General features: G+C 46.2%; 1 protein-coding gene across 1 annotated transcript in view; it reads left to right on the top strand.

The window, feature by feature from the left end:
- The first annotated feature begins 490 nt into the window (after positions 1 to 490).
- LOC144486372 (Fc receptor-like protein 5) overlaps positions 491 to 14,512 on the top strand; it is a 61,185-nt gene continuing 47,163 nt past the window's right edge. Inside the window, exons 1-3 of the mRNA XM_078204406.1 lie at positions 491 to 573; positions 10,011 to 10,043; positions 12,383 to 12,670. Coding sequence (XP_078060532.1) covers positions 543 to 573; positions 10,011 to 10,043; positions 12,383 to 12,670 — 352 coding nt within the window. The 5' untranslated portion in view covers positions 491 to 542. The remainder of the gene's footprint in view (positions 574 to 10,010; positions 10,044 to 12,382; positions 12,671 to 14,512) is intronic.

Raw genomic sequence — 14,512 nt, 5'->3', positions numbered from 1 at the left:
ACTGTGTGTCCCTCCTATACACCGACTGTGTACACCTCCTGTACACCCAGACTGTGTACACCTCCTGTGGACCAAGACTGTGTACACCTCCTGTACATCCAGACTGTGTACATCTCTTGTATATCCAGACTGTGTACAACTCCTGTATACACAAACAGTCTGCATCTCCTGTACACCGAGATTGTGTACACCTCCTGTGAACCCAGACAGTGTACACTTCCTGAACACGCAGACCGTGTACACCTCCAGTGAAACCAGATTGACCAGTATCAAGATGGCCAGACCTTTCTCACTATCCGATCATTGTATAACTTATAAAGATTAGCATTTTGGACCTTGTAACCCTCCCCGACCCTGTTTTAACTCTGTATTGTACAAAGCTCAGTGCTGCTGCTGTAACTGTGGTGACCACCCCACTTCCTCCCAGACTCTCTTTCCTCTCTCATTCAAAGCTTCCTGGTTTGAAGCTCTGAGTCTCGGAGGAGGAGACAGAGTCTCTGTCCCTTCCAGCTCTCACATCTCGATGTAGCTGCGACTCGGAGATGGAGACGGGCGCCTTGTTACTGCTCTTTGGTGAGTCCTGCACCCGGCCTCTGTGCAACACTGTCGTACGTCTGGTCTGTGTGGTATCTGAGTGTGGGAATGGCAGAGGGGAGAGTGGGAATGAACCCGGGAGGTGTCTGATCTCAGTTAGCTCCAGGGACTAAAGCTAGTTTGGGATGGGGTGTGTTGGGGTGGATGGTGAGGGTGGAGATTTGCCTGTGTTGGATTCACTTTGAGTCATGTTGAGGGCAGTGATCCTGGAGTCAGTTTGCTGGACAGTTTTGGGATTTCAGTAAGAGTTGCTGATTGAGATCTCCCCTGATCCCCTTGTTAAATCTGGAGTGGATCTCCCAGAGATCCCCGGAGATCCACGGTGTCGAGGTCGGGTATTTGCACCTTCTGAAATCAGAGTGTTCATCGTTAACCAGGGTCTGAGCTCAAATACTGACTGTGTCCATTTGAACAAGGAGAGCAGTGAGAAGCTGCTGCCTTGGGAACAGGTTCCAGGCTGATTCGCTGATTGACTGTGAGGCAGAGTGAATTTTACTGAAATGGAGAGATCCCGGGAGCTGTTTCTGTCTGATAGGGTCTGTCCCACCATTTAAACTGATGGAAAAGGCAGAATCGACATTCAGTGGATATTCCAGTGAATATGTCTTTTGCTAGTTTCAACCTGACCCTCTGCTTCTTGCTGTCTGAGTTCCTCTTTCTTTGAACTGAAGCTCCTGCAAGGTGTAACCACTGCTTTCCGTTATAACAACTCGCTACTATTAATATTCCCCTCAGTGCTGGACATTCTCCATTGCTTAGATCATTCTGTTTTTCTTCCATTTCAATATTGCAATTGAATTTGAAGCATTCTGTGTGTCAGAGTGTGTGTGAGAGAGAGTGTGTGTGTGAGAGAGAGTTTGAGTGAGTGTGTGTAAGAGAGACTGTGAGTGTGTGTGTGTCAGTGTGAGTGAGTGTGCTGTCTATAATTGAGTCAGGGATCTCGGATCGATTCCACTTCTCCACTCATTGTGCTCATCTCTCAGATGTGACTTGTAAAAGAGTGGAGACAGAAGCCTTTCATTAGCAACAGGGCCCCACCTTCCAACTTCCTACTTCCATCTAAATTGTCACTGTTCACAGCTCCCTCCACTCCAGAATGGAACTCCACCACTTGTGCTGGACATTATCTGTACACAAGCCCCATATCTGTACCTCACACTGCACCACAACTAGTTTTATCTGTCTTTCAGTCAATAATTCCCTCAGTGATGCGCATCAATTGGACACAAGGCACAAAGCTTTGGTAAAAGAAGGCTTTTATTAACTAACAATGGAACTATCAGAACTTTAACACACTATCCCAGACTGAAGACGTCCCGCCCGAGCAGGGGGTCTTATACCTCTCCCAGGAGGCGGAGCCCGACTGGGATGTGCCACAACAGTAACAACCACAGGTGTATCAATCCCACCCTAGCCCAACAACAACATTAGAACAATCCCACAGTGGGAACCAACGATGGTTCACCACACTCAGCCACAGAATTACTCTGTTCCCCCTGAACTGTCAGGGCTGTGGAGCCAACACAATCTAGGATTGAACAATTGGATTGACATTTCAAAGACTCAGCACAGAATTGGTTTGTCTCCAGTTCTCTGGGATACAGGAACGTAGGAGCAGGAGTAGGCCATTCGGCCCTTCGAGCCTGCTGCGCCATTCATTTCGATAATGGCTGATCATCAAATTCAATACAGTGATACCGCCTTCCCCTCATATCCCTTGATCCCTTTCGCCCCAAGACCATAAGACCATGAGGCCATATGACCATCAGACATTGGAACAGAATTAGGCCACTCGGCCCATCGAGTCTGCTCCGCCATTCAATCATGGCTGATATTTTTCTCATCCCCATTCACCTGTCTTTTCCCCTTAACCGCTCATCCCCTTATTAATCAAGAACGTATCTATCTCTGTCTTAAGGCACTTAATGACCTGGCCTCCACAGCCTCCTGTGGCAGAGTTCCACAGATTCACCACTCTCTGGCTGAAGAAATTCCTCCTCATCTCTGTTTTAAAGGATCGTCCCTTTAGCCTGAGGTTGTGTCCTCTGGTTCTAATTTTTCCGACGAGTGGAAACATCCTCTCCACGTCCACTCTATCCAGGCCTCGCAGTATCCTTTAAGTTTCAATAAGATCCCCCAACACATTGTATTCCAGCTGCTACTCCATTGCCCACTCTCATAACCTGTCCAAGTCCTTCTGCAGCCCCCTGCTTCCTCAATACCACCTGTCCCTCTACATATCTTCGTAGCATCTGCAAACTTAGCAACAGTACCTTCAGTTCCTTCTTTCAAATCGTTAATGTATATTGTGAAATGTTGTGGTCCCAGCACCGAACCCTGGTCATCAGCTGCCATCCTGAAAACATCCACTTTGTCCCCACTCTCTGTCTTCTCCACATTCACTCTCCAGGCCTATGCGGTATCCTGTAAGTTTCAATAAGATCCCCCCTCATCCTTCCAAACTCCAACGAGTACAGACCCAGTGTCCTGAACCATTCCTCATACGACAAGCTCTTCATTCCAGGGGTCATTCTTGTGAACCTCCTCTGGATTCTTTCCAAGGCCAGCACATGCTTCCTCAGTTACGGGGCCCAAAACTGCTCACAATACTCCAAATAGGCCCTGACCAGAGCTTTATACAGCCTCAGAATTACATCCCTGCTCTTGTATTATAGCCCTCTCGACATGAATGCTGACATGCATTTGCCTCCTAACTGCCGACTGAACCTGCACATTAACCTTAAGAGAATCTTGAACAAGGGCTCAAAAGTCCCTTTGTGTTTCTGATTTCTGGAGCATTTCACCATTTATAAAATAGTCTATGCTTCCATTCCTCACTCCAATGTGCATAACCTCACACTTTTCCACATTGTATTCCATCTGCCACTTCTTTTCCCACTCTCCTAACCTGCCCCAGTCCTTCTGCAGCCCCCTGCTTCCTCAATACTACCTGTCCCTATGATATCTTTGTAGCATCTGCAAACTTAGCAACAGTACCTTCAGATCCTTCTTCCAAATCGTTAATGTATATTGTGAAAAGTTTGTGGTCCCAGCACCGACCCCTGAGGCACTCCACTAGTCACCATCTGCCATCCTGAAAAAGACCCCTTTATCTCCACTCTCTACCTTCTGGAAGTCAGCCAATCCTCCATCAATGCCAGGATCTTACCCTTCACACCATGGGCTCTTAACTTATTTAACAGTCTCCTGTGCGGCACCTTGTCAAAGGCCTTTTTGAAATCTAAGTAAATCAATTCCACTGGTTCTCCTTCATCTAACTTCCTTGTTACCTCCTCAAAGAACTCTATCAGATTTGGCAGACATGACCTCCCCTTGACGAAGCCATGCTGACTCAGTCCTATTTTATCATGCACTTCCAAATACTCCCCGATATCATCTTTAATAATGGACTTTAAGTGCTATATCTAATTTCTTCTTGAAATCACACAATGTTTTGACCTCAAATACTTTCTGTGGTAGTCAATTCCACACATTAACCACTCTCAGGGTGAAGGATTTTCTCCTCACCTCTTATCCTCGAACTATGACCCCTAGTTCTGGACTTCATCACCAGCTTGAACATTCTTTCTGAAGTTACCCTGTCTAACCCTGTTAGAATATTCTAAGTTTCTATGAGATCACCTCTCACTCTTCTAATCTCCCATGAATATAGTCTTAACCGACTTAATCAGTCCTCATATGACAGACCTGCCATCCCAGGAATCAGGCTGGTAAACCTTCACTGTACTCCCTCTACAGCAAGGGCATCCTCCCTCAGATAAGGACACCAAAACTGTACACAATACCCCAGGTGTGGCCGCACCAATGAGCTATTCATTTGCAGTAAAACATCCCTATCCCTGTACTCAGATTCTCTCGCTATGAAGGCCAACATACCATTTGCCTTCTTTACTGCCTGCTGTACCTGCACACTTACTTTCAGCAACTAATGCACTGGGCCACTCAGGTCTCACTGAGTAACCACCTCTCTCAGTTTACACCCATTCATATAATAATCTGCCTTCCTATTATTGCTACCAAAGTGGATCACCTCACATTTATCCACATTATACTGCATCTGCCACGCAGATGTCCACACACTCAGCCTGTCCAAATCACACTGAAGCATCTCTGCATCCTCCTCACAGCTCACCCTCCAACCCAGCTTTGTATCATCTGCAAATTTGGGGATGATACATTTTGTTCCCTCTTCCAAATCATTAATATATAATGTGAACAGTTGGGGTCCTGGCTCAGATCCTTATGATACCCCACTAGTCACTGCTTGCCAATCAGAAAAAGATCCATTGATGCCAACTCTTTTCTTCCAATCTGCTAAGCAGCTTTCTGTGCATCTCAAGACTCTACCTGCAAACCCAAGCACTTTAACTTTACATAGTTTCTGTTTGAGGAAGGATGTCCTTGCTCTCGAGGGAATGCAGTGAAGGTTTACTGGGCTGATTCCTGGGATGGCAGGTCTGTCATATGAGTAAATCCAATGCTCCAGATGCTGCCTTACCATGGCTCTATAATATTTTGATTGTATCTCTGGTGGTGTGAAAGGAATTCCATAATTACAAGGTTTAGTACATTTCAGCAGTTTCCGGCAGTGCATTTTCTTGTTATATGTTTAACCCCACTCTGGGTTCTGATGCCCTGTTCATCCAGTCGGGGTTTACAATCTCCTTTCTCTCTCCGTGAAGCCTCTGAGCTGAAAGCACAGTGTTCTGCTGTGACCTTTCTCTGACACCGCTTACCACTTTCTCAAACTTCCTTAATAATCTCCATTAAACATGTTGATCACTTTCCTGAAGATTTCTCCCCATCTCGCCCCACTCATCCCATCTATCCCGACGGATCCAATCTATCCCGACGCATCCAATCTCTCTCGACTCATTGAATCTCTCCCGACTCCTCCCATCTCTCCCGACTCCTCCCATCTCTCCCGACTCCTCCCATCTCTCCCGACTCCTCCCATCTCTCCCGACTCCTCCCATCTCTCCCGACTCATCCCATCTCTCCCGACTCATCCCATTTCTCCTGACTCAGCCCATTTCTCCTCTTAAAACAATTTTCTGTCCTCGCTGCCAAGCTAAGGAATAGTGGGTGAATCTTCCCGGATCTAATACAAATCACACCAGCTCCTCCAGTCTCTCCCCATGATCGAAGTCCCTCGCTATGGATCAGGGGGTTAATGGGGTGGGATACTCACCATCGATGGGGTGGATTCGTGAATGAGAGCCTTCAGCAGAAATGGGAAGTTCAAATGTGGGACAACATTTGAGCACAGTTCTGGAATATTCTGTGAAATATATTTGGGCTATTCTCTTAGTTCTGAGTCACTGTCCTTCCTGGCAGCGGCTGAGTTCCTCTTTCTTTCAACTGAAGCCTCTTCGAGTTGAAACTACTTTATTTCTGTTGCAACGCCCTTTGCTGTCATAGAGTCATAGAGGTTTACAGCATGGAACCAGGCCCTTCGGCCCAACTTGTCCATGCCGCTTTTTTAAAAACCCCTATGCTAATTCCAATTGCCAGCATTTGGCCCATATCCCTCTTTACCCATTTTACCCATGTAACTATCTAATTGCTTTTTAAAAGACAAAATTGTCCCCGCGTCTACCACTATTTCTGGAAGCTTTTTCCACTCACTCATCACCCTCTGTGTGAAAAAATTGCCCCTCTGGACACTTTTGTATCTCTCCCATCTCAGCTTAAACCTATGCCCTCTAGTTTTAGACTCCCTTACCTTTGGGAAAAGATATTGACTATCTAGCTGATCTGTGGGCCTCATTATTTTATAGACCTCTATAAGCTTACCCGTCAGCCTCCTGCGCTCCAGAGAAAAAAGTCCCAGTCTTTCCAGCCTCTCCTTATAACTCAAACCATCAAGTCCCAGTAGCATCCTAGTAAATCTTTTCTGCACTCTTTCTAGTTTAATAATATCCTTTCTATAATAGGGTGCTGCTGTCATGTTTAACCCAACTCTCTTGCTCTCTCTCTTTCTCTCACTCTCTCACTGTCTCTGTCCGTCTTGATCTTTCACTTTATTCCTCCCTGTCCCTCCCTCTCTGTCTCTCTCCGTCTGTCTGCCTCTCCCTCTATCTCTCGCTCCATTCGAAGGAACAACTGGTCACTTTAGCTATTGCTTACTTTTAATTTACCGTTAAATAATTTTCACTCTGTTTTTATCCTGTTTTATGGAGCTCGAATCCTCAACACATAATGATGATGCAAGGTGTCTGCTCCTTCACATATTCTGAGATTTGTGCGGGATATTTAATAACTAGTTACAATTTGAAATAGTTTGAATTTAATTGGATGGTTCTCTCAGTGTATTTAAACACATCTTCCCTGATCCATTGCTTTCTCTGTCAAGGGTTAACTTTATATTTGTTCTCAGTGATGTGTTTCTGAGCTGAAACCACAGGTTTCCGTTACAAACACTGACTGTGACTAAAATACACCCAGATTGATTTGGAAATCTATTGATATTTAATTTTCTCCCACTATCGGTTTATTGTGACGTTGCTGACAGTTTGTAAACTATTCTCCTGAATCGAACCAATATTCAGTTCTCATTATTTAGACGGCACTCTCTCCTGTTGTCTCCTGGAGTTGGTCACATCATTGAGATTGCGATCTGTGTCGAGAGTGGAGACTAATGTCCTTCAGTAAACACATCACAGCAGCTGCTGTTTGTGGTCAATATTTCATCATCTCACCCTCGTTTTGTTCAGTTTAACAGCCCAAAGTGTGAATCCATTCCATAATCGTGCTCCCAGACAGAGGCAGGCACAGAGACACAGACACAGGCTGAGAGACAAAGACTAGAAGGGACAGGCAGAGCAAAGGACATAGAGACAGACACACAATAGGCAGACACAGACACACAGTGAAAGACACACAGACATACACATGCAGAGTCTGCAAAAAGACAGACAGAGTGAGAGACACACACAGGGACAGATAGAGATAAGGATACAGTGACACACAGAAGCACACAGTGACACACACAATGATAGATACATACACAAAGACCGCAACAAAGGCACACAGAGACTCCCACAAAGAAACACAGACACACAGAGACAGGCAAATATCCAGAGACTGCCACAAAGACAAGGACAGGCACATACAGAGGGAGAGAGACAGACAGACATACAAACAGACATGTACACAGAGACAGACAAGGCACAAACACACCCACACACACACACACAAGTACAAACACAGAGACATATGCACAGAGTGTTACAAATACGGCAAAAAGCACTCAGACCAGCAAACAGGAACAGACACACAGATAGAGACAGACACACAGAGATCTGCACACAGAGACAGACACACAGAAACACACTGACTGAGACAGACAGAGACACATACAAAGTGACTGCCAGTAAGGCACGAAAAAAAAAGAGAAACACACACAAACTACCACAACATAGACACACACAGACAGACACACACACACACACACACACACACACTCACACAGAAAGAGGCAGGCCCAGACACGCAGAAACAAGCAAACACAGACTGAGACAGACACATAGACACAGACAGAACAGGCACTGAAATATGAGGGATATAGGGAAGGTTACTTTCCCTTCGGAGAGCCAATAAACGGGGGGAGGGGGGAGTGCATTGATTTAAGCAAGGGGCAGGAGATTTAGAGGGATTTGAGGGAAATATTTTTCGCCGAGAGGGTGGTGGGAATCTGGAACTCACTGCCTGAAAGTTCGGTAGAGGCGGAACCTCTCACAACAATTAAGAATTCTTAAGATGAGCACTTGCACAGCCACAGCACACACTACTACGGAGCAAGTGCTGGGAAATGCGATTATAATGGATGTGTTCTTGATGGCTGGAACAGACAAGATGGGCTGAAGGGCCTCTTTCTATGCTGGAAAACTCTCTCAATCTAACTGATCTTTCACCAACTTTGTTTGTACGTCTCAGCTCCAGATGTAATATACAGTTCATTAAAACATAACCTCTCAATCTGAGATTTGAAATGAACGATTTTCCAAAGGAACAATTGTAATTTGCAGCAGAGAGTTCCAATCTGAGAGCACCATTTTCCTGTGGAGAAATGTTTCTGAGCTTCACTCCTGAAGGTGCTGACCCCAGAGTCTTGTCTCTGACTCCGAGCCCCACACTCCAGAGCTGGAACCACTGGGCTTGTTCTCCTTCAAACAGAGCCGCTTCAGAGGAGCTTTGACTAAAGTTCTCCAAATCATGATGGATTCTGATCCATCACATGAGCTGTAATCGATTCCCGTTACGGGAGACAAGGAATTTGACAAGGAAGTGTTCAATGAAAGGGAGGACACTCGGAGGTTCTGTGGAACAAAGTGACCTTGGCGTGTTTGTTCTGAAAGCGAAAGGGCATGTTAGTCACATGGTGAAAAAGACATATGGGACATTTGTCTTTATCAATCGAGGAATGGGTTACAAATCGATCATGGTGCAGTTATAAAGAACTTTGGTGATGTCACAGCGAGAGTACTGTGTGCATTTCTGGTCGCCATATTATAGGAAGGATATGATTTCACTGGAGGGGGTGCAGAGTAGATTCACCAGGATACTGCGTGGGATGGAACATTTAAGTTAACAAGAGAGGTTGGGGAGGCTTGTGTTGTTTTCCTTTGAGCTGGAGAAGACTGAGGGATGACCTAATCGAGGTGCACAAGATTATCGGAGATACGGACTGAGTGGGTAAGGAGCACCTGTTCCCCTTAGTTAAAGGGTCAGTCACGAGGGGACTTAGATTCAAGTTGAGGGGCAGGAAGTTTGGGAGTGATGTGAGAAAAAACTATTTTTTACCCAGAGGTGGCGACAGTCTGGAATGCGCTGCCTGGGCGGGTGATGGATGCCAGTTGTCTCACATTCTTTAAAAAGTATCTGAATGAGCACTTGGCATGTCAAAACATTCAGGGATATGGGAAATGGGATAAGGTGGGAGATCTGGTATTTTTTCCGGTGTTGGAACAGACACGATGGGCTGAAGGGCCTCTTCAGCACTGTATGCTCCCATGATTCTATGAGAGTCAGTGACCAGAGCACACACAATATGATGTAACTGGTGACCAACCCAAATGGGGACACGAGAGGGACACATTTCTATTCACACAGCAAGTTGTTGTGATCTGAAATGCCCATCGTGAAATGTCGACAGAAGCAGTTCTGATAGGAACACTCGAAACAAAATCCGATCATTACCTACCTGGAGAAAAGATTGGATATTGGGAAAGTGAGGGGGAGTGGGATTAATTACAAAGATCCTCAAACGATTGGAGATGGGAGTTCACTGTGAGGAAAGACCCTCTTTGGGGAATATTGTAACAACCTGTGATTCTGGAATTCTGGGAAAAGTCTCAGTTTTCATTTCACTCATTCATTTTCTCTCGTTTCAGCGGCTTTTGCTGTTCAGGGAAGATTCTCTCAATGTAAGTGTCCACATTTCTCTCGAATATCATGACATTGAATTATTAATTCCTATCGTGTTAAACCAATCGGTTTGTTTTTTTGGTATGGTGATGGGTTTGATTGTAGTAACCCATCGTGTTGTAACACTGAAGCTGGTGACGGGGGCCTAGATTGTTCATGCCAGGGAAAGGCCTTATTCTTGTTGTTGGCGCTCCATCCATTAACACACTCTGGGGAAGATAACTCAGGAACAATCCGGCATTCCCACTGGCCACAGCCAATGTTCTATTGAATGGGAAAATTCATTCCAAATTTGCAGTTACAGCTCCGAATGTTTCTGAGGATATCCAAAATTGCCATTGGACGTCCTTGTGTCTGTTCTGCTGTCCAGTTGGAGTGTGAGTGATCTAAATCTTCTCTAATTTTACACACCCTGATGACCTTTCCTCTAACAATATAAAATAACAAAAACCTTTCAACCCCGAGTCTGCAATTTACAACCGACCGAACCTCAGCTGTGATTGAGGAATGTTTGAGCTGATCTAGACTGCTCCTCGTGTGAGGAATTTCTTGCCAGCATTGCCCTTGAAAGGGTGATTTCTAATTCTGAGATTTTGCTGACTGTTTCTCCAGGGTGAGATGAAAGAACACAGAGTCTCCCAGAATGCTGCATCAAGTAATTAATTTCCCTCAAACAATTCCATTTCACCCGTTTCTCTTCCACACTCAGCGCTGTCCATGCAGACTGTTGTCAGAATTCACCTAATGCATCACTTCAGCTGGGGTCCAATCTCAGAAACATCTGTCCTGTCCCACCCACCCCATCCTCCAGTTGTCTAGAGCAGTAAACGGCTATCTGTTTCTCTGTCAACTCCTCCCACTCCCTCATGTGTCCAACAGCAATGAACTCCCTCCCTGTTCCTGAAAATCATTCAGAGGTGTCCATCAAACACCAGTGCCATCCTCACATTATTTGCAGTAACCCCTCACCGGGCTTTTCGAACTGCCTGTTGAGAAAAATCCTGCACAGCAACATTACTCAAAAACATTTCTTGAATGCAATTTATCATCACAAGAGCTATCAGAGGTTTAATGATCTAGAGAACTGCACAGAGACAGAGAGGAGGTGAGGACCATGGAGAGTTTGGGGAATATGTATGATTTGTTTTTCAAATCCAGCCTTTATTCAATGGAGGGGGGACATTGTGGCGGGGGTGGGAGAGGGACTTGGGGATTATGCTGTTCTGCAAGAACAGGAGCGTGGTGGATGAATGGGACTTGGTTTGAAGTAGGACAAGGCGGGGAACCAGCAGATATTTGGTTCATGTCATTCCGAAGCCAGGTGACGGATGGGAGAGTTGGAAGACACAAGTCTGGAGGCAGAGCGAGGAATGGGGCTGGAGTCAGGCAATGTCAGGGAGATGGACATTGGTGGACTGAGAGGCGGTGGAGGTGAGGGGGTCAGAAGGTCACTCAGGGTCTGAGCGGATGTAAAGATTGTGAAATGCCTCTGCCACCCCTCAGACAGAGCCGCCGCAAGGTCATGGCTGGGGAATGAGAGGGAGAGGTGTGGGGGGAGTGAATTCATTAACATGGACAATAACAGCAGATGCATAGGAAGATCATCCACACACGGGTTCCCTCCGGGTCTCACACAAACCCAAACGCCAAATATGTCGGTGCTTCTTCAATAATCTCTGGGTCCAGACAGGACTTCCATTGGCTTTCCGTTTAACAACACTCCATGGACAGCCTCACATCAGAGAGGATCACCACCAGATTCACAAAGGGCAATGAGAGAGGGACAATAATTGTCAGGCTTGTCAGAGACACTCACCTCTGGAATGAGCCAATATGTTGATTTCACCAAAGCGACTCCATTGTTTGAAAAGACACAGATTAAAGGAAATCTTCACCCCTTTAAATCAAATGTTCAAATCAGCTGCACTGAACAAAAATATTGACTGCAAATTAAACCATATCCTTCTCTCTCTTGTAACCCAGGGTACAATTACTGCTTCAACATCTCACTTTGGAATGGGAATCCCAGCTGGTTTATTTTATTTAGTGTTGTGATTTGATTGTCTACATTAAATAACGAGTTACACTTCACATTTACACCGTTGGCTGTGGATAGTTTTCTAATGAGCTGAGTTACTGAAATCCATTGTGTAAATTCCAATATCTCACTGTTTCTTCGAGAACACATCCCGAAAACTCCCTTTCCTTCATCCTCAGTTCCCGATACAAACATCTCCCTTCAACACCAGTACAATGGTTAGTGAGTTAGCTCATTCCCTCTGTACATGAAACCCTGGAGATCCATTCCTAACAGAGATTTCCATTCCTCCCAACACAGGGGACTTGCCAAAGCCGCAGATATCACTGGACCGACCGACTGGAGTGTATCTAGAAACAGAGAATGTCACCCTCACCTGCACTGTGGAGACACATTGTTCGGATAAAACCTTCTACATTTACAAGGATCATCAAGATCCTAATATTCATCTAGATTCCACACGGGACAACTCTGCAAGATTCTCGTTTGCTGCTTTGAACCAAGGAGGCCGTTATCAGTGTTATTATTGGTGTCAGAGTGATCAGTCACCTTCCCCATGGAGTGAATCTGTGACGGTGACAATAGCAGGTGAGGGACTGGGAACGGAGATTGTTAACATATCTGTTCAAAGTCATTGTGACTTTCACAAATCATGTATTATCCACTGTCACAAAATGGAAGGTTAGATATGAGGAGGGAGGAATGTAACTGAATAATCTTCCCAGTCATTCCTTAACTCCTGACAGAATCCATGAGGGTTTGGGGCCTGAATTCTTGGCCTGTGGTTAAGGGTTAGAGGTGACCAGGGGATTGAGGCAGGGGGAGGTGTGAAGGACCCAGTCCGCAGATGAAGGGTCCTGTAACTGGGCGGCAGGTTGTGATCATTGCCGCATGGTGGCACAGTCTGACCAGGATTGGTTACCGAAATGTTTGATGCCGGGATCACCGCCCCCAACAACCATCACCACTCCCCCGCAACCCCCACCGCCCCCCCGCCCTCCCCACCCCCCGCCTCCCCCGGGTGTCGGAATCCAATCGCTGATGTAGGAAAGTGTCTCCCACCGCCCTAATGAGGAGGGAGCAGCTCGGGTCTAATCTCAGACACATCAGCCCTGTCCCACCGAACCCATCCTCCAGCTGTCAAAACTTTCAATGGCTACCTGTTTCTCTGTCACCTCCGACAGCAATGAACTGCTCTCTGTTCCTGAAACACAGTGACTGCTGTCCCCTCAACACCAGTCCCATCCTCACAAAAACATTATTTTATTGATATAGCGCCTGTAACTCAGTAAACCCTCACCGGTCGTATCAAAGGGAGCCATTATCCACTGAACACTGAGTGGAGATGTGAGTGTAGACGACCCAAATCTGTGTGGAGGGAGGGAGGTGTTTAGGAGCGTCATTGAGGGGGAGAGAGAGACAGGCGGAGAGGTTCAGGGAGGGGATTCCAGAGCTCAGGCCCCCAGGCAGCTGAAGGAGCCCATTGTGGAGCGATGGAAAGTGAGGGAGAGTTCCCGAGGCAGCAATTATCCGGGTGTAGAGATATCAGAGGGTTCATAATCTAGAGGATCACACACAGATAGAGAGGAGTCGAGGACCATGGAGAGTTTGGAGAACATGTTTGAACATTTTTTCAAATGCAGCTTTTGTTCAGTCTAATGTGGATGGTGCCGGGGGATTATGTTCTTCTGTGAGAAGGGGGGCGGGGGGGGGGGGGGGGGAGGGAGGGAGTGGGGGGTGTGGGGGGGGGGGCGGTGAATGGGACTTGGCTTGAATTAGGACAAGGGCGGCGGCCAGAGGGGGTGGGGGGCAGCAGATATTTGGTTAATGTCATTCCGCTGCCGGGTGAAAGATGGGAGGGAAGGGGAGAGATCCCGGGGGCTGTTTCTGTCTGATAGGGTCTGTCCCACCATTTAAACTGATGGAAAAGACAGAATCGACACTCAGTGGATATTCCAGTGAATATATCTTTCACTCGTTTCAATCTGACCCTCTGCTTCTTGCTGTCTGAGTTCCTCTTTCTTTGAACTGAAGCTCTTGCAAGGTGTAACCACTGCTTTCCGTTATAACACCTCGCTACTATTAATATTCCCCTCAGTGCTGGACATTCTCCATTGCTTAGATCATTCTGTTTTTATTCCATTTCAATGTTGCAACTGCATTTCAGACGTTTTGTGATAATTGTGCTTGTTTGATTGTATGTGTGTGTGTGAGAGTGAGAGAGTTTGTGTGTTTAAGAGTGTGTGTCTGTGAGAGTGACAGTGAGCGAGTGAGTGAGTGAGTGAGTGAGCTGTCTATAATTCTGTCAACCTCCAGATCTGGGAACTCGGACCGACTCCATTCCCCACTCATTGTGTGAGAGATGAGCACATCTCTGAGCTGTGACTTGTACAAGTGGGCGGAGACTAAAGCCTTTTGTTAGAAACAGGG

Source organism: Mustelus asterias, unplaced genomic scaffold (genome assembly GCF_964213995.1).
Source record: "Mustelus asterias unplaced genomic scaffold, sMusAst1.hap1.1 HAP1_SCAFFOLD_324, whole genome shotgun sequence".
NCBI lineage: Eukaryota > Metazoa > Chordata > Chondrichthyes > Carcharhiniformes > Triakidae > Mustelus > Mustelus asterias.
The sequence above is the reverse complement of the archived record's forward strand: the minus strand, read 5'-3'. Positions and strand labels throughout refer to the sequence as shown.